The sequence below is a fragment of the Mus caroli genome, chromosome 2 (assembly GCF_900094665.2).
Source record: "Mus caroli chromosome 2, CAROLI_EIJ_v1.1, whole genome shotgun sequence".
Classification (NCBI taxonomy): domain Eukaryota; kingdom Metazoa; phylum Chordata; class Mammalia; order Rodentia; family Muridae; genus Mus; species Mus caroli.
Window position 1 is genome coordinate 62,022,792 of NC_034571.1, and position 20,614 is coordinate 62,043,405.

A 20,614-nucleotide genomic window follows, 5' to 3' on the forward strand; every position below is an offset into this window, starting at 1 on the left:
TCTCTCTCTCTCTCTCTCTCTCTCTCTCTCTCTCTCTCCTTCCCTCCCCCTCTCTCCCTCCCTCCCACTCTCTCCTCCTTATCCTCTTCTTCCCCCCACTCTCCTCCTTCCCTCTGCTTTCCTATCTCTGTCTCTCTGTCTGTCTCTCTCTCCCTCCTTTCTTCTCTTGCCTCTCTCCTGTCCTTACTCTGCTAATATCTTGTATCTCTCTTTGACTTATGAAGTTCTTGGGGACTGCAATGTAACCATATAAAGAATCTAGGGAAATCATCCGATATCAAGAAAATTAGCTCCATAGCATCAGCAAAAAAAAATCTTCTGTTTTTATGAGAGTTAATATAGCGCAGGCTCTAAAAGCTGGGATATAAACATCTTTAGGTGAACTACTGTTTTGTGCAATTTAGGCTGCATCTTCTCTTCTTCCTCTCCTGGACTACTTCATTTATAGGATGTTGTCTGGTATCTGGTTAAAAAACAAAGAAAAAAAAAAGAATTCTAATTAGAGAAGACCTGATAAGGAGAACAGAGCTGATACTCTGCACTGATGTGAAGAGACACACCCTCATGGGCAAATACCTTGCCCATGTTCAGTACACTTGTATACAGGGTTGGAATTGGGGGAACTTAGAAGTACACATTCAACAGCATGATGCATTTGATAACAGTGAGATAAGGGGGTGAAGGATATCAGAGGAGTCTGTTCCTATGCTAGATGGATACCACAGGATCATTTTTATGCTTCTGTGCCATCCACTGGCACTCATTTTTATGCCCATGCCCTCCCTCATTGAGATAAGAACTGTGATTTATGCAAGATTGGGTTGGATATTTGCTCCTTCATTTTATTATCTATTTCTTGGTTTTATAATACTCAAATACAGATAAGGATATAAAAGACTCAAATTGGTTACATATTTGGCATGACAGGTGCACTTTAAATGCTTGGAGAGATGAATTTTCTTATTAGCTGAAATACATGCAAATATTAAAATTATAGAAAGATGTACTCCTGCTAATGGATCTGAGCCTATGCTCTGTCTAATGGTATCATTTTCTGCATGCAAATCCAAACTTGGTTATAGGTCATATATTTAGATTTGATAGAATTTAGCTCAGCACTTTCCCAACTCAATTCTAAATCAATTTCCAGAGTACTAAACAGTTGACTTCTTTGTAACACATCCAGAATAAATAGTAAGGCAGCTGCTATGTCAGTGTAAAAGAACTTGCCTTTTTGAAAGTGATAGGGCAAGGAGAGGGGGGTGGGGGGGTGCATGGAGGAATGACCGGGAAGGGGGTAAACATTTGAAATGTAAATAAAATGATTAATAATTTTTTTAAAGAAAGTGGTTTTTAAGACTCCTTTGGCCGTACAGAGATCTGGGGGAGACACCATCACATTCTTAGAACTAAATTGAAACTTTTAGTGTTGACATTATAGAAATTTCAGAGGAAAATAGTTTAAGTTGGGTTTTCCTTCTAAAACGTTTAACTTGCTGCTGAACCCCGGAGTCTCTTTTGAGTCATAATCACCATGGCACAAGCATTTTAGGTGTCTGTTAAATGTTTCATGACATCCGAACATGAACCAGTTCACAACAGAAGTTCAATGCATCAGTCAGTGTTCTGTAGAAGAACAGAACAGATAGAATGATTTTTTTTTATGTATTAAAAGGGAATTTATTAGCTTGACTTACAGGCTGTAGTCTGACTAATTCAACACTGTCCATCTCCTTCTCAAAAGTCAAGAATCTAACATTCAGCCCATGTGGCTGGATGGCTCAGTTATTCTCCAGTATGTGTCAGAATCCCAGTGACTTGGGCTCTAATAACAGAGAAGAAACATCTCGTTCAAAGAACGCATGAACATGCCGTAGAGACTGAAAACAAACAGGCATCAAAGTCAAATCTCCTTTCTCCTGTGTCCTTTTATCTAAGTGACCACCAGAAGGTACAATAGGATGGTTTTCCTACCTAACATGATCCAGTCAAGAAAAAAGTTCTCAATATTTCCCTAGCTGCTTGGGTTTTAGTTGAGTCCAGATATGGTCAAACTGATAACTGATACCAGTCATCAAAGGCCTGTCCTTGACTTTTCCTTCAAGTGCTACCTAGGGAAGCTTCTATATGCCTTGTCTGAACAGTGCTTCCTGACAGATGGGAAGAGAGACTAAGCCAGGGAACTAGCAGAGCGTTCCCAGCCACTCCTCCATGTGTGCAGCTCATCTGCCCTGTGACAAGGAGGAAGTTTTAAATCTTTCTGTATCTCTGTTTCCTTGCCCTGTAAAAACAAAAGTAAAAATAATCTACCCCTCAGAGCATGAGCAAGAATATTAAGTAAAAATGTCTGACTTTATGCTGGCCTATGCTTGGTTTTCACTTGTAAATCATTTCCAGTGGTTTTCTCACTGTCCAATGATGTTAGCATTTCCCTGACTTGTTGGCAATCTTTATTGAAATTGATATTTATTTATTGAATTGGTTGTTCTCCATCACTAATTTTCTTTCCTCCTACAAACTGTCTAAAGTATTTGATCTTGAATTTTTTTTTGTATTTCCCACATCTAGTTCCAGTTTTCTTCCTGCTATAAACATTGTATAATTGTTTTGTTGTTGTTGTTGTTGTTTGAGGTGGGTTGTTTGTTTGTTTGTTACTATCAGGACATTCTATTGAAACCATTTTAAAATGCACCCACGGTCTTCTACAGATTTTCATCATCTTAAATTATTTAAGTCTTCAACCCAACCTGCACTTCATTTCCAGTGTGATGAGGAGTGAAGATCTCTTAATGATGTCCTCAAAGTCCCTGCCCACCCTTTCCCACACGATTGCTTGGCCTTGATGCTGTTGCATCCTTACTGCATCTCCTTCTTGCACACATGACATAGCAGGCATTTCAGATGCTGTTCCTGGCAAGGTCCTGCTGACATCACAGACGGCTTATGTCTGCCTGCAAGCTCCAATGTACTTTGTACATGTACACTACTATTTGGGACTATAAATGTCTTCCTCCTAGGAGATGAGAGCTCTGTAGAATAACGAAGACATCCTATGTTCATGTAGATAAACTGAAGTAAGCCCTGTTAGTTACATTATTAAAATCATTTATTCTTAATTTACTCTTACAAAAATGATAGGTGATAATTTTAGACACCCTTTCCTAAACTTCTGTTTTTCTTATTGGTGATGATGTCTTGTGTGTCTGTACAATGACAATGAGCATAAAGGTCCACAGTTACTAGGTAGGTACTGCATTTCATCAAAAGGATGGCTCTCTAACTTATTCTGTATAATTCGTTTCCATGAAGACATTGCCTCCAAAGAATATAGTTTAGAACACTTTTCTTTATTTGCATTTAATATATTCAGCCAAACTTTTCTTTTTAAATTGTTTTAGATTTATTGTCTGTTTTTTGTGAGTTTATTTTTAAACTCAGTGTTTCAATATTAAGTTTGTTATTAATTCAATAACTAACACATTTACTTTTACATCTATTTTCACATGGAAGTACTATTTAAAGAGGCCTTTCCTTGTTTTTGCCTTTTTTTTCTTTTAACATGGCTATTATAGATGGTTTTATTCTTTTCCTCATTATTATCAGTTTAGATTCACATTGATTTTGTGGGGAATCACACAATTAATTTTCATTAGTTAATAGGTGATTCTCTAATTCTTCATGTTTAGTGTATAATGAAAATTTTATAAACTATAACTATATAATTATATAACTATATAACTATAACTGTAATTATATTTTTCAGACACTAAGAGTGTCTGAATGTTGTTATTTAATCACAGACTCTCTTCCTGTTCCTGTTCCTGTTCCTGGACAATTATAAATTTCTGATTGCATCATAAACTTGAAATTTTCACAATTGTTACCAATAAATGTGTATGGTATTGATTAAGTTAACTTTTGGGTTGTGTTAGCTATTTGCATTTACATCGAAACTTTTCAACCACGTATTTCCCCTACTATAGCTTACCATGTGGTGTGTATAGCTTAGATTTCCCTCTGTTCTCTGTGCCTGTCATCTGCTTTCATGCTATAGCTAATATGTCACTCATTTTCAATCTATAACCTGCCTTAGCACCGTCATACTGCTCACGTTTTCCTCAAGTCTCTGAGAAGTTTTCTTGTCTTTTGATTTCACCTTGATCTCTCTGCTGAGTTTGGCTTGACTTATACCAGTCTCCCACTTACACACTAGCTAACAGGTTCCTGAAATAAAGAGTTCAAATATTTTCCATTTCACTCTATAGAGTTTTTGTTCTCTCAAGACCTGCTTTCATATTAGTGAATATTGATAGCAGTTGTCTACAATAACAGTTTTCATTGTGAAATTTAAATATAGTATACACTTTTCCATCATCCGTGTTGTATAGGGGAGGGGGATGAGTCACATAAGTTTCAGTTAGATGTAAATAAGCCAGTTTAAAAGTGTCTAACGTCTGGTGCTTGTACTTCCACCCATAGAATCTATTGCTTTATTATGCACTCATCGCTTCTGTAATACTTTTTCCAGAGCTATAGTTTGCGAATATGCCTGCAATATTTCAAAAGCAATAAGAAGTATTACATCTAGAAAACATGCTGACAAGAAGTCTGGCTTTATAAAAGAGACAGTGACAAAGCACTTGTCCCTGTGAACCCTGCCACATTGGGCATTTTATGTGCAGACATTTATGATTCTGGCAGCATTACTGAGTAGCACATTGACCCTGAATTTATGTATCAGGCTGCTGGCCTTTAATTCACATTGCTACTGTATAAAGATATTTGGAGTGAATTTGCAACTTTTAATATGGTGAAAATAATTGCTGATAAGACATGCTTGTCACTTTTTGTTTTTATTCTAAAATGTAATGTATAAAACCTGTTTAATTCCAAACTGGAAAGTCTCTGGACAGCTAAGTGACAAAAGTTCATACCACATATGGGAATGACCCCTTTGGGGTGATTATTAATAAGAATCATGTCATCCCGCTATGTACTCTACCTTTGACCGCAGACTCATGAAAGTGGGAGAAAACCCAGGTTGAAACGATTTCATTGATTTTTCCTGATTATATTTTGGGTCTGGCAACTGAGACTCGTTATTGTATCACCTCCAAGGAACTACGACTGGTAAATACACAGTCGTCTTTAACCAATTGTTTCGGTGTGAATAATTGGTCAAGAATCCTCTGAGTTTAAATATGGTACCTGTGTACTTTTAAAAACTGCTGCAAATGTGAACTCTCCGTAGAGACAGATATAATGCATTCCTGTGCTCTGGGAAGAGAATGTCAGTTGGGTTTGCTTATTTCTCAAAGTTGTAGAAAAGCTTATGTCTAACCTTGAGTCCCATGATATTTTGTGAGGCAATAAAGCAAGAATGGACATGATGACCTGAATTTTATGTATTGTGAAATGCATTCTATTACTGAACAGATCATTTACATCTTCTTTCTAAGACAAACAGAACACTTAATGAAAGGCCTTCTTGTCTTCAGTGTCTGATAGTTGTCTTCATGACAGATTTTATTTTTTAATATTTAATTTTCTTTCAAAGTTATTCTGTGTGTTCTTTTTATGTGGTTTATTGTGTCACATAAAGAATTAATGTGTAAATTAATTGGCAATTGTATTGGTTTAAGCAATAAAGGAAACTCGGTGTATTCAGAGTATGATGGATTCTAAGCAGGGCAGTAAGATTAGTTAGCGCTGGGAACAGCAGGGGACTCACCATCATCCTTGGATGAGGCTTTACTGTCCTGTATAATGAATTACCTCTAAAGCCAATGGACAGAAAACATCTAACAATAGTGTGTGTGTGTGGGGGGGGGGTGTTATGTTAGTACTTAGGAGGCTTCCTAACGGGGCTCCTTTCAATATTTGGGGTTTCCTCTTCTTCACAGGACACTTAAGCCTTCCAGCTTGTTCTATTGTCTTGTTTACAGCAATCATAATCATTTTTTACTTTTCCATAGGCACTATGCGATGACGACAAACTTATTTGTTCTTTCATTACCTTCTGCTTTGGAAAACATTCTACATTCGTTTGTGCTCTTCTCCAGACTCAGTCTCACCCACTCGGGGTCCTTACAGCTCACTCTCCTCTCTTCTTCCCTACACATCCCTAAGGAAACAGCTGTCTGGTCAAGGCTGAAGGCCTGTGTGAGATGTGATCAGCACCACTTTAAGAGTACCTGGTGCCTTGCAAGAGGATAAGGGAGGGAGCACCATTTTGTTGCCATGTGAGGAAACTGGCAGGTGTTGACTTAGAAGATTGGCAAGCAATGTGGTTTCTGTTTGCTCACTGTGATTTTTATATTTCACACCCAGAGCTGAATATGCAGTTGCTTATGAGCAATGGCAAGAAAGATTGGAGAATACATCAAAAATGCAGCGGTGCCTTCACTGCCTAAAAGGCCACTGCAACTCAGAGCACTCAGGCCACTGATTGCTTTAATAATAACTTTGAATATTTTTCTAGGAGTTGAAATATAGTAAGAATTGAAAAGTTCATCTGTAAACACTCTGTAAATTTTAGCAAAAATAAACAAGCTACGTTAGGCTAAGATCGACCACAAATGGGTGAAGTTTTTGAGTATTATTAAAGATACTATTTATATTTATTATGAAGAACGTTTAGTGATATCACAATGAGGTGAGACCGGTGCAATTGAACATAGCCAAATCTATCTGTGCAAATGTAGTATACACTCAGAGAAATTGGGATATCACTACTTTAGCATGGTGATTTGTAGGAATCATTTTTCACAGAAACATTGCACACTTGTATAAATCAAATTTTGGATGGCAGTTAAATTTCAAGACAGCTAATATTTGAGAATACATCAGTGTACTACAGTCAGTCACAGTGCCTATATAATACAACTTCTTGATACCCTATAATTTGTATCTTGTAATATGGTAAACAAAATACCTTTATTAAACATATTAATTCTTTACTTGAATAAGAAATCACAAACACCTACACAGGGAGTTGAAATGCCAGTTGTTTTAACTATTTTTGAACCACAGAAGTTGTTCTTATCAGCCATTGTGTAAATAAATCTTGAAGACACCCCAAAAATTAAAAGTGAAGAACCCAATTAAGTATCTTAGTGTGGAGGCTGAGGAGAAATGGGGAAAGAAGGAAGTGGAGTGACATGTTATTGATGGAGTGATCTAGTCTTGGTCCAAAGTGATTATACTAAACCAACCTACCTAATAAAAGATGCCAAAGATACATCCATTAGTTGTCCCAGAAGCTACAAGCTCTAAAAGGGCCACGCTTGGGGTTCATGGCTAAGTGGTGTGTACATACTCACACATTTATAGACACACACATGAGTGCATATGCACATATGTGTGCACACACACAGACACACATTTTCTTTATTTTTAAGATGTATTTATTTATTTTATGTATATGGGCATATGGGCATGCTGTTGCTGACACACCAGAAGAGGGCATCAGATTAAATTGCCGATGGTTGTGAGCCATGTGGTTGCTGAAATTTAATGCAAGACCTCTAGAAGAGCAGCCAGTGCTCTTAACCACTGAGCCACCTCTCCAGCCCCCCAGACATACATTCACTTTCAAAAGAATATTAAACCAACTAGCAAAGTGGTAGCAGAAAGCCACTAGATTAGATAAGAAAACCTAGCTTTAAAACCAGTTCTAGCATATGTGAACTATCTAACAGTATGTAGTCACATAGCTCTGAGAGCCCTTATGTCCCTTTCACTGGAAGGTAATACTGAGGTATGTGTTGTCTTAGGTCTAAAGATGTGCTTAGATTAGTCACAAGGATCCTTTGGCTTCAGGCTACCACCATTCTGTAAACTGTAATCGGTTCTTTGCTCTGGGACCCCAGAGTCCAAGTTTTCTATGTTGGGCAAATGGTTTAGTAGGAAAAAAAGGCCAAACCCACTGATATGCATGACAGATGAAGCTGTTCCTAGTGATACTGTTGTTGTTTCTGCTGTAACACCTGCCTCGGAATAAAAGAAAAGCATCTATAATCTGCACCCTTTCTGTAGCTACATGTACCTCCTTCAGGGTTGAGTGTAAGGAAAAACACAAAGAATAAATTTTCACTTGCTAATATTCCAACTGTATTCAAACCTGCCTCTTAGGAATTTTGTGATCCTGGGGAAGTTTTGTGTTGATGTTTGTGGTTGTTGTGGTTGTTGTTGGTTGTTGTTGTTTTAACTACTATGTATTTCTCTTTTCACCCATGTAAACTTTAGAAAATAGCATCTTCCACAAGGTTGCTAAAGAAACCATTGAGATGTTTCTGTAGTGTTTAGCATAAATGCAACATATAATGATTGAAGAATGTTAATTATTAGATTACACATGTGTTAATAAATCACCATTTCTCATCATGCTAACTTCAAAAGGAGAATAGATGAACAATAATGGGGTTTGTTTTGTTTGGTTTTTGTTTTTGTTTTTGTTTTAAGAATATCCTTTTGTATGCACATTTAACTTTGTCCTGGAACTCTAGAGAAAAGAAATTGGCAGAGAAACTTTGTAAGTGCGATGAGACTTTGCAATTCGGTTAGGAGACCAAGGACTCTAGAAGCCGTCGTCGCTGTTCCTAAGTTGATGCTATTTTCTTCTCACACTGACACCTATCTGAAAATGCTACCTTTGTTTTCAGTGACCTTTAACCTTACTAAGCCCGGAGACGTCAGTACTGCTGGGAGTGAGGACCAGTCGGATCTCCTCGAGGCACTGTCCCTGAAGGAGAGGATGGCAAGGTACCAGGCAGCTGTTTCACGGGGTGACGCCCGCAGCTTCTCGGCTAATGTAAGCACCTCTGGGCATGCATGCTGTCTGTATTCTTCCTTACTTTTGAAAAACCAGAATAGTTGGAAATCAAAACAGTTAAATAGTTAAAAACCAAAAACAAATACTAGGCTCTGGGATACTTTTTTACAGCAGACATAATTAAAACGGAAATCTAATTGAGAACTTCTGACTTGGAGCCTCTGCTGTGCTGTTTGATGGTTGCCTGAACCGGAGTTATTCTCTTGACCGCTTCCAGACCTTCAGTTTTCTGCACTGAGGAATGGGAATAATTATCTACCACATAGGGGTCTTGGGGAAGAACCAAGGAGATAATTTATGTGGAAGGCACGAGGCACTCTGTAAATTTGTGTTGATATTGTCATCATTACCAATTAACCTATAGCTATTCTCCTCAGGAAGGTTGAGAATTCATTTCAAATCTTAATAATGTGGGCTTATGTGCTGCCCTCCTTGGTCGTGTGTATCATTCATTTAAATTCTCTTGCATTATAATTTCTTTTGCTTTTCTCGGTATGTGCTGAATCCATTAGGAGAAGCTTAATCAACACAGAAATGAGAGAGATTATCAATGCAGGCACTTTACTAAACCAATTATGATTATGAGAAACTCTGAGATTCAGAAAGATCACCAATTTTAGCGCCAACTCATAATAAGCGATGTTCAAAAGAATTTGTAGGATTCTATAATCTATGTCCTTCAACTTAATGAAATATAAAAACTTCCTTTATGATTATAATCCACAATTTAGTCGTGTGTGTAGGTGTGTGTGAGAGAGAGAAAGCAAGAGAGACAGGCAGACAGACAGACAGACAGACAGACAGACACACACACACACACACACACACACACACACACAGAGGTAGGATTTAAAAATAGCTACTCAACATTTACAAATTATTTAGAGGCAAGGCTGACTGTGCCAAATTCATTAACCGCCCTGTAATTGCAGATGACATTTAAGTTTTTACATAGTCATTAAAATACATTTTAGATACCGCATAGATTTGGAATGAGGTAGAGAAGTGACATGAGTAACTAGACCACTTCACAAACATTATCAGCTCAATACTGCTTCCGGCTAGTCTTCTTAGTGAGCGCCCCCTGCTGGGGATTTAAAAACGTGACTGCAAGGTCGTTCTAAATTACTAGGAAAACAGCCAACATCATAATGTATAAAATAAAGAGGACAACAACAACAAAAAGACTGATTTGCAAGCTACCAGACTTTTTCTAAGACGAGAAAATGCCTCGTTCAATGCTTGCTATTGGGTAAACAATGGTGTTACTTTAGGAAGGCGTAGATCATGTCCCGTAAGTGGATAATGTCATAAAACAGATTGGTGCCAGGATATGATTTGTATTTCTAACGTGCTAAAACATAAAAAATAAAAAATAAAAAGTAAATGTTTAAAGTGGGCACACAGCCCACTTTTAAGACAAAAAGTTTCTAGTAATCAACAACGGTCCTATAGAAGATGTCAATTCTGTTTAGTTATTATTGAACTCTCTGTATTTATTCTACTGGCTACCGTTACCTAGCTGTTAGGAAACCCGACATTACCCTGGTGTCCTCTGTGTGTGATTATTTTCTGCTCGTTGTGGGGTTTGCACCTTCAAATTGGCAAAATATGAAATACTACAAAGAAAGAAATGCTTTGACCTTTAAAATCTAACAAGAAGAATTTTTTTTTTGGTAGTGGTAAACCAACTGTTTGTTCTTGGAAAACAATCCTATCAAGAATTTAGTGAAATGAAGTATATTTCCACCATTTTGATGTTTTGTTTTTCTTTTCAAACAATATGCTTTGAACCAGAATCATTTCTCATGTTCCATATACATCCAATGGTCTTTATCATAGTTATCACAAATGAGGTGTAACAACCCAGCCTGCCTTCAAGATTTAACTCAGATCTCACTGGAAACTGAAAATAGTTCTGCCCCCTGATTCATAAGTTGTGAAGAATGAGTTGTTGGGTTTGATTAACGCCCCATGGACTGTGGTATCTGGAGGCTATTGAATGTCTTACTTAGTCTTTATTCTGTTGGTATAAAATAAATAAATAAGTAAATAAAATGGATATGAATAATTTAATAATCCTATTCAATAAACGACAGAAATTAGGACTGGTGAGAAAATCTTCTATATAAAGGCCCAAATTATAGACATAGAATTTAGTGAAATTATTTTTAAGGGATTGCACAATTATAAAATTAAATTTCTGATTCATGATACCAATGCTTTCTTAACTATATTTAAAGTTCCTTTTTCATGGAAGAGACTTATGGCCCTCAAACTATCATACTCAATTTGTCTCAAATATTATGATCAAGAAAATACTGAGCTCACAAAAACCCCAGTAAATATAGGAAAAAAAGTAAAATAACACTCTTGTTTTTCGGTGTTTATCAAATTTTTCACCACTTAGCTCAATAAGGCCACTTGTGACTCTCTACACAGCTGCCACAAACATTGCAAGTAGAGAATCTGGAAGTCACAGATTTAACCCAAACTGATTCCAAAATGTCTCAGACTTGCTTGAACACCTTACAGTGACCAACAGTGTCCTCTCATGTTAACTGCCAGCTGGCAATGGTGACTCTACATACAGACGGTGCTCATGGAACAGGAGTAGCCTGTGGGCAGCCCAAGAAGAGAGAGGGGAGTAATATGTATAGAGTAACAAATTAAATGCCAGATCCTACAGTGTGACTTTGTTCTCTTTATCTGTTTTAACACAGTCCATAAATTTGTAAAAATAAATATTGCTCTGTGGTACGCTTTAATCAGAATTAGCACTAAAATCCATTTGTCCAACTTCCCAAACTATGTTGTTTCTTGTTAGTCCTGCCCACCCCCCCCCCAAAAAAAAAAAAAACCATTCTATGTCATTGATTAGGACTTACATCTTAAATTGATGACTGTGTAATATATTTACCTAGGTTTAACTGTTGAGCATTTAGATTAACTCATTATTATCGACACATCCATTAAATTCCAGATCTTATTTCCCAGCCCAGACCTGAGAAATGGAATACAAGTAAGTATAAAAAGATTTAGCACAAACCAGTCTAGTGATGAGGTCATTAAAAGTAACACCGATTAGCGGCAGCATTCTGAGCATGGTGCTAAGCAAAGCGAGAACACTGGAGTGACCCTGGGAGCAGGCGCCACTCCAGCCATGGCCACAAACTGCATGTGCTGCCATCTCATTTGGGTGGACCTTCTCTATGAGAAGGCAACCTAAGCACCATTTTATCCTCCATGGGGGAGATCTATCTGACTCAGTTTGGCAAACAGCTACACTGTGTCACCGTGGCGCCAACAATAGCAGAGGTAGCACGGTTTATAAGATCATGAAGTCCCAGCAGCTGTCTGTGCTTCTGTATGTGTGATGTGTCTGCTCCCAAAGCAGATGTCAAAGGAAAGGGATGCATATAGCTCTGTTTCAACCCATATGGTAGGTAAAAGGCAAACTGTACAGTTGGTACTTCTTTGAATAAACAATTACTGGAAGAGTATCCAGTTTTTGACACAATAATAATAATGAGGTTTAAAAAATTAATTTGCATTTGATTTTCCATTACTTCTAATATTTTTACATATAAAAGATCTTGACAATAAATACATTAATTCATTTAATTTAAAGCTTATATTTTGCTTACATATGCTTTATCTAAGGAGGACATTTATTCCAAATAAATGGCAGGTAGTGTTCAAGGATATATGTGGCCATAATTGACACTTCTGTTCCTTTACTTTCTGAAATTTTAAAAATGGATCCCAAACTCCCTCGTGTCATTAACGGATAACAAATGTCAGTAATTGAGTGGAAATTACATGTAAAGTTCTGAAGAACTGCAAAGTATATATGGAATACATAGAAAGTAGGCAACTGTATCTCTTCCCATTGAGCAAATCCATTGTGAAATGATGGAGAACGCATGAAGCCAGAGAGGAATTGCTATGGTAATGCAAACACCGCAGTGTTTGACGGGAGCTCACACAACTCCGCATGAGCTCAGACTAGTGCTTTTGTATCAGTTCCTGAGACATGTGTATTTCTTAAAACCCTTTAAGAACCTCCATATTTTGGTTGAAGATTTCAGACCCTCGGGTACCCAGATTCTGTTAGATGTGACATTGTCCATCAGGATCTCTGTGACCCCTGTGCTGCACTCCTGAGCTATTTATATCCGCACTGGTGCAGACCTCAGGAGTCCTGCTGTGGTGTGAAATACCACAGAGTCTCCATCCTCTAGAAGTTTCCCAGGCAAAGGGCTTCCATGGCTCATGTTGCTTGTCCCCTGGCATCCCATCTGGGCTTGAGTGCCTGCTGGGCTAAGGAAGTGGTGGAGTCATCAAGACCAAAGCCCTAGGTTCTTTTGCATGTCCCTGTGAGCCCTGTGAACTGGCAAGGTTCCCTGGTGCCTTGCAAGTTCATTCCCAAACTATGTGCTGAGATCAGTTTTCTCATCTGAAAATATGTCCTTCTATTCAAATCTCCTGTTCCTGCCACTTGGTCCTGACATGCCAGTGCTCAAAGCAGAATTGAGACACGCCAGTTCTGGTGAACGGTAGCTGTTTTACCTGCCTATTCGTAGAGCTAGTAATTGAGACAGACAGGTGTCATTCAGATTAAGATTCAGACAGACAGATTTAATAGCGTCACTTAACAGCCTGCACTTGAGGACATAAGATGTTTCACATCTCTCAATCTCAGGCTCTTTAGATTAAAATGTAGAACATTGATGTCTGTGGCTCACAGGATACCACAAAGCATAACCTGATGGAGTATGTATATGAACGTATGCAAACTGCCCTGCCTCTTATGGAGCTACCTCCATAAGTGGCTGTTTTTACTGATAGTTTCAAGCAGTTTTACATAAGGCCCTTTATTTGGTGTGTCCAAAATAGTTGAAATAAAATTTGGTGTTACTAAAAATGATTCTTATAATTATTCATGATAACGTGTCTGCTGCCTGTACAGATGTTTGAAACATCAATGACAGCTTTACTTTGAGTTATAATTTATTTCGTTATTTTCATGCCCACCAGTCATCTCCCATATTATTGGAGGAATACAACATTCAGTCTAATCTAGACATCAAAATGTGTCTGAAACAGGGTGATTTTACTCAGTCGGTGTTTTCAAGGCACAATATATAAAACATTTGGTAAGTGGCAAAAACAACAAGAAAGTTTAGTTTTAGTGGAAAGCTGTGACAACTGTTTTTGTGTTAATATCTCTTTGTTGTGTTCTACCCACTAAGGATTGCCAAGTATAATGAAAGAGTAGCCCAAGCATACCATATATGCAGGTGAAACCCTGAATTACCTTCTTAAATCACCACAGGTCATGGAAGAATCAGATGTGTGCACCGTGCCTGGTGGTTTAGCCAAGATGAAAAGACAATTTGAGAAGGACGAAATGACTTCAACCTGCAATGCCTTTTCTGAGTATCAGTACCGACATGAGAGCAGAGCTGAGCAGGTAACGCCTCTGTGGGTGATATGCAAATCACTTGGAGTTGAATTTTGCTTTCACCAATGTAGAAACACTCCCTCTCTGGTGATAGAATAATTTCCACTGCTCATTTTAAAAAAATGATCATTTAGAAAATTGTTTAAGCATATTGATGTGTTGGTTTACTTACTTAGAATATTTTGCCATGTGAGCCGTGCTAGAATGTTCTCTTCCAGAGTCTTACGTTTCAGACATAAATGAAAGTTAAGTAAGTATAACTCACTCAACAAGTAAATAGAAATGCTGAGAGCACTGTTTGCATGCAGCCTCTACTTCTTGGTTGTGATTCAAGAGAAACTATTTGCTAGCTGTTTGCATCACTGGAATATGTAGCATTATTCAGAGTTTGTTGTGGGGAGTTTTATCTTGTTTTCTTTAATCATCAAACGTTAAGCAGCAGAATCCAGATGTTACATAAAAGCACATAATTTGACTTCTGGTGTATAAAACTTTCCCACTTCATTACCTCAGTATCATACATCATCAAATATTTTCATGAGATATAATGGTTTTTAAATGTGAAAACCCAAGTCATAAAATGCATCAGACAGACCTTGTCACTCAGAAAATTCTCAAGTTTAGTGTAAACATCTGTACTGTAGGCCTTTGTTCCCCATGAGGAAGGAAGTAACTGGGATATGAAATTTTGCAGTAAGAAACAAAGAGGGTGTGTTTTATTTTCTAAACCCTGGAGAAAATGCAGAGCTAAATAAATTTTATAAATATGAATCAGTTGAGTGCTATGTGTGGCAAGTAGTTAAGGTGTCAGGTGAAATGATTGAAAGTCCAATACCTTCACAATAGTTTGCCAGATCTAGCTTAATCTGGTGGAACTGTGTCATATACTTAACTAAATATGTTTATGAGAGCAATTCTTTCTAATGATGCTTAAGAGGATATAGTGTGAACAAGACAGTAAGGCATGATGTACTGGTGATCTCGTGTGCAACTATTGGAGCACAGGAAACAGAGTGACTCAAGTGCAGACAGTGCATTTAACTGAACGATATCAAAACATAAAATATAACTATGTTAATAACTTAAATAACTAACTCCTCACAGAAGCAATACTATGTCAATAGTTACTTTACTATTGGGTAAAATATATTGTGTGGCCAGATCACAGGCTTTGTGACTCATGTCTGAGCTCAGTCCAGCCTCTAACGCTCACCTATTGAAGGGCTTAGGCTTAGAGCCGCACTCATTGGCCCATGCCCTTTGCAGTTGCAGAAGGCTTTCCCACCCTTGTTAGGAGGGCCTTGTGCTTAGTTTAACACTATATTCTCTATTCTGAAATTTCCAATTGCTTTTGAACAAATAACCCCAAGTTTTCATTTTATCTGAATATCTATATTATTGTGGAGTTGTACTCACATCTGGAAGCATAAAATAAATCCACGATTCACCTAAGTCTTGTTCACAGATGACTAGTTGGTTTCAGGTCCTGTGGTGTATGAACACTGACTCGTACTGTTCCCTAATCATTAAGTGTTTGAAAAAGTTTAAAAAAACAAATGATATGTTAGTAGCTGGAAAGTTGGCAAAATATGGCCTCACTGAGGTGGTCAGGGCACAGATATTAGAGTCAGATCTTGGTTCTGGCTCCTATTCTTTTTGTTATCTATGTGACAGCAATGTCTTTAACTTTTTGGTGACTTCATTTCCTCATTTATAAAATCAAGATTATTATAGCATATCTCCCGGGTTTATTTACAAAAATAAATTGATATTCATACAGATTAAAACAAAGCCTATGGCTTGAAGTGGGGTAGATCGGTGTTGAAAAGTATATACTGTTTTTACATGGACATCATAACACAATGTACTCTCCAGTTCCTCGGACTTATCCTCTTCTGGCTTCCATAGGCACTGCACACACATGAAGAAACCTACACACAGACAGACAGGTGCACACACACACACACAGAGAGAGAGAGAGAGAGAGAGAGAGAGAGAGGAGAAAGGGAGGGAGGACATTGAAGGAGGCAGCCTTCCCTTCAACATCCTGCCTTTGAGTAGAGGACAGCCTTTTATCATTGAATAAATTTCTGTGGCCAGAGCATGGTAACTGGTTTAGTTACCTGCACTCTATTTACCTATGTAGACAGTCTCAGCATATGTTTATCAATGGAGATTACATCCTGTGGAAACCAAAGGAAACAATGCACAAGACTTCTGTGTGCTTTTTGTGAGTTACTACAGAAATACAGATGTGCTTTGTGCTGTGAAATACCAAAGCACATGAAAGCAATAAAAACCACACAGAGAACATTCAGATCTAGTGACCTGTCTAAGCTTCAGTTTCACTACCTACTACCTACGTTTAGCTACAGTAAAAATGTCTGACAGTTCCCTAGGGATAAACACACCTAAGCCACCACAATGCACTTTATAATATACTGGAATCACAAATAGGATTAAACTAGGAAGCAGCATTGATTGTCCATCACATATAAAATCCTGGGAGACAATAAAATAAAACACTTCTACCTTTAAAAAACAAAAGGCGTTAATTTAAATCTTGATGAGAAACATGAGATAAATGCCAAGTTTGGTTTTAGAGGAGAAAGTGAAAACTGTCTCATAGATCCACTTTAAGCTTTTTAAACAGCCTAAATGCAGCTTAAACATGTGTTCTTTTATCCCCAGGGATGAAAGACAATAAACAGATCGTTAAGTCTGTCCTTCCATAAGACGTTGTTGGCTCAGTTAGCATTTGCAATACTTTGGCTTATTGCAAGTACTTGATACCTAGCTCCCTGATGTCCTCCTTTGGTCAAATACATTTAATTTGGTGACATGCAGTAACTATTATTCATTGAGAAACCGATTTAATTAGGGTGAAAAATAAAGAACATTTGTGTTGGATTTCTGACAATATTTAATTTCACTGTTAGTAATGTTTTCATTAGTTGCAATAATTAAGTCCAATCTGCCTCTTTCCTTTGTGATGTATTAAAGTCTGAGGATTCAGGGTAACTGACTATTTGGTAACCATTTGTCTTAGAGATCAGGTTTGAAAATGGGGCTGAGAAACGTTACATCCTTTATATTTGCTTTACACCTGTTGGAAAGAAAATTGTTGCTGATGTGTCATGTGACAAAATATCTGATGGTAAAGAACGTAGGATTTATTTTGACTGACAGTTTCAGGGGATTTAGTCTCTTACAGTAGAGAAGGCAGGTGGAGTGGCTTGGTCTGTGCCAGAAGACTGTTGCTTCTGACACTGTAGAGGACCAGGAAGCAAACAGTTCAGAACTGGAGCCAGAACTAGAGATGAGCAATAAGTCTCCCACGCCAGCATCAGCAGCCTTCTTCTGCTAGCGAGGCAGCAAATCAGAGATTTCAGAACCTCCCATAACAGCAGCAAAACTGGCTAGGAAGGAAGTGTTCAAACCCATGAGCCTGCACGCTGCATTCAGTGAACCAAGACACAGGAGCATCCATTGACACCAGAAGTGTTAAACACACTGATGTCTCATTGGCATATATAGTCATGCCCAGGAAAGCTATCAAAGAAAGGAAGCTACCTCAGGCCCTAGGAGAAGACAGATCAGTAGTAGGACAAAGTTGGCTTTTTGGGAGAATAGCATTCTGGCTGAGAGACAGAGCACACCTGCACTTCCAACACTCAGGAGTTGGAACAGAAATATCATGTTTGGGGCCAGTCTAGTCTATTAGCAGGTTGCCAACCCAGAGTGCACAATGAGACTGCTTATATGCCCATATACTTAAACACACACACACACACATACAGATCTTTATAGGGTTCCCCCACCAGTTATTACTGGTTTCTAACAGTACTCATGGAGACTTTGACATTAAAAGAAAAATCATTTTGCTTTGCTTCTAGCAGGAATGATTGGCATGTATCTCTTCCTCTGAGACAATGAGCCACACAGAATACCTCCCATTTATTTATGTCAGATTTATCCTATCAGCCCTTTAATTTTTTTTCCGGTTTTAAGAATGAGTTTTCAGCATTCTATGCTTGAAAAGACAATTGATCCTTCATGCTCAAAGCCAAATACCACTCAAAGGAACACGTTTTAACTTTTATTTCTTATGGCTTAGATGTATTTGTTTGTAGGAGTGTTTTGCCTGCATGTATGTACATGTACTTTATATGTGCCTAGTTCCTACAAAGGTCAGAAAAGGGCATCAGATTCCCTATAACTGGAGCCCTGATCTGTGAGTGCTGGTCATCTGTGACTCAGGTCATCTGCAGGAGCAGCCAGTGCTCTTAGCTGAGCAATCTCTCTAATCCTAAAGGATACGTTTTATCCGTTCACTATGACAACCTCTATTTCGGAAGGACATCTTGAAAATTCAGCTCCCTCAACCTCAGATGAGGACCTCATAATGTGTGTGAAGCAGATGGTGGAATGGACATATAAATGGGAAAGAAACTGTCTCCCCGTGTTCATGCCAGTCTACAGCTTCTCTCTGGTGCTCTTAGGGCTTTTATCCTGTTCTTTTCTTCTTTGTTTAGAAGCTTCATTAACATATAATTTGCATACCATACTATCCACCCACTTTATGGGTACAGCTCAGTGACCGTTTTATACACTTGCGGAGTTATTTAATGTCACTGCAACCTAGTTCTAAAATATGCCTGGCCCCTCCAAAAGAATCCTCAGACCGCCCCACCCCCACCCCAGGAATAGTCTAGCCCTCTGGGCCCTCTTCTCAAGCTCAGCATTGGGCTTCCAAATTTTTCCCTAAATATCCTCTTCATTCTCTTTCCCCATCTTTGTGGAGAGCTGAGGAGCCCTCTAATTGTTGAGCCCAGAAGCCTCTTCCTTCTGGAAATTGCTTTATTTCTTTCAGTTTCTCGTTCCATTCTGTGGCTTAAGGGAGAAGGAACAGATGGGGCCCCAAATGTTTTTGGAAGTGCTCAGTGTGGTGGAGCACCCAGGAAATGGTTTCCCTGTGGATCTGATGCCCTGAGCCTCAGCATGAGCTGAAAGCATCTGGGTTCCTCTCCCTGATGCCACCTCAGATGTACTGGATGGTGGCACATGCTTCTCACACGCATCTGCTGTTGTAGAAATGTAAATGTAAACATTAGTCCTCTGAAAGTTGCCAAGGTTTTAGAAGGATCCCTGAACAATTTTAGGTCATAAAACAACAACAAGAACAAAAGTGTTTCTGTCAGCTTGTGATAGATGCAATCTGATATCTGTGTGTTTTGAATCCTACAAAGGTGACCTGTAATTATTTTCAAGCAAAGTAAATGTATTTTTATCAGTTGCAAGTGCACATTGCCAAGTCACTCATACTTAAAATTACCTTTAGTTTATGCCACAAATATCACTTCTCAAGGTCATAAATTCATATTACTAGCTTTGCCCTGAACTGGATCACTATTGAAACAGAGTGTCTTGTAACATAGTTCATGTGTATGCACTTTTTAAAAATAATATTTCAACTAAAAATAATAACATTCAAAATAAGGCAATCTGGAGTATATTTGGCCTCTGGCTCTAGAGTTTTGGATTATAATTTCTCAGGGTCAACCATCTATCTTATCCTATATTGCACTGCTAATGTAATACTGCAAACTCCTTTATTTATAAGGATCCAAAACACAGAGGCTCACAGTTCTGGCTGCTGATGTGCTAAGATCCTGAGGCACAGTGAGGATTTTCTTGTTGCATCGTGATAGGAATGCAACAAGAGCCAAGGGGGAGAAAGAGAGAAAAAGGGAAAGAATATTTGTGGTGGGAGAGGGGATTAACTGAGCAGTTCATATATGTTAGGCATTTTACTTCGAATATTCATTCTTAGAAGATGATATTTTTTTAAACCTTTATGTGAGTGTAATGTCACAAAGAGGCCTTCTTTTACACCTTAACATTCTTGTCAGCTCTTTGTTTAGCTATAGGTAACAACCGTTTCTTGGGAACTCCAGAAATAATTGGAAATTAGCTTAAAATGAGCATACCTGTCTGTGCTTTGGGCATATGTTGTTCTGGAATCGTCAGAAACACTGCTGAGTGCACATTTTAAAAATTAGAGTAGTAAGCAGGTCTTTGTCTGAGGAAAAGTGCTTAGCCTCCTGTAAGAAGTGAAAAAGATGAGGAGTCAAACTGCTGCTCCGGAGACAAAGGAGCGGAGAGAGGATAAAACCTCCTTTGTGCAGGCCTTGCTTGACACCAGGATGCCACCATGAATAGTGTGGCTTTTAAGTGGAAGCAATTGAATGGGCTAGCACTGGCTTTTGGAGAGCACTTTGTTCAGAGCATTGTGTATGAGGAAAAAAGATGAT

General features: G+C 38.2%; 1 protein-coding gene across 2 annotated transcripts in view; it reads left to right on the plus strand.

Moving 5' to 3' along the window:
- The window catches only part of Xirp2 (xin actin binding repeat containing 2), a 79,145-nt gene that overhangs the window by 21,376 nt on the left and 37,155 nt on the right, over window positions 1-20,614 (plus strand). For both annotated transcript variants that reach the window (XM_021152804.2, XM_021152794.2), the window contains exons 2-3: window positions 8,664-8,812; window positions 14,172-14,309. In XM_021152804.2, coding sequence (XP_021008463.1) covers window positions 8,756-8,812; window positions 14,172-14,309 — 195 coding nt within the window. In that variant the 5' untranslated portion in view covers window positions 8,664-8,755. The remainder of the gene's footprint in view (window positions 1-8,663; window positions 8,813-14,171; window positions 14,310-20,614) is intronic.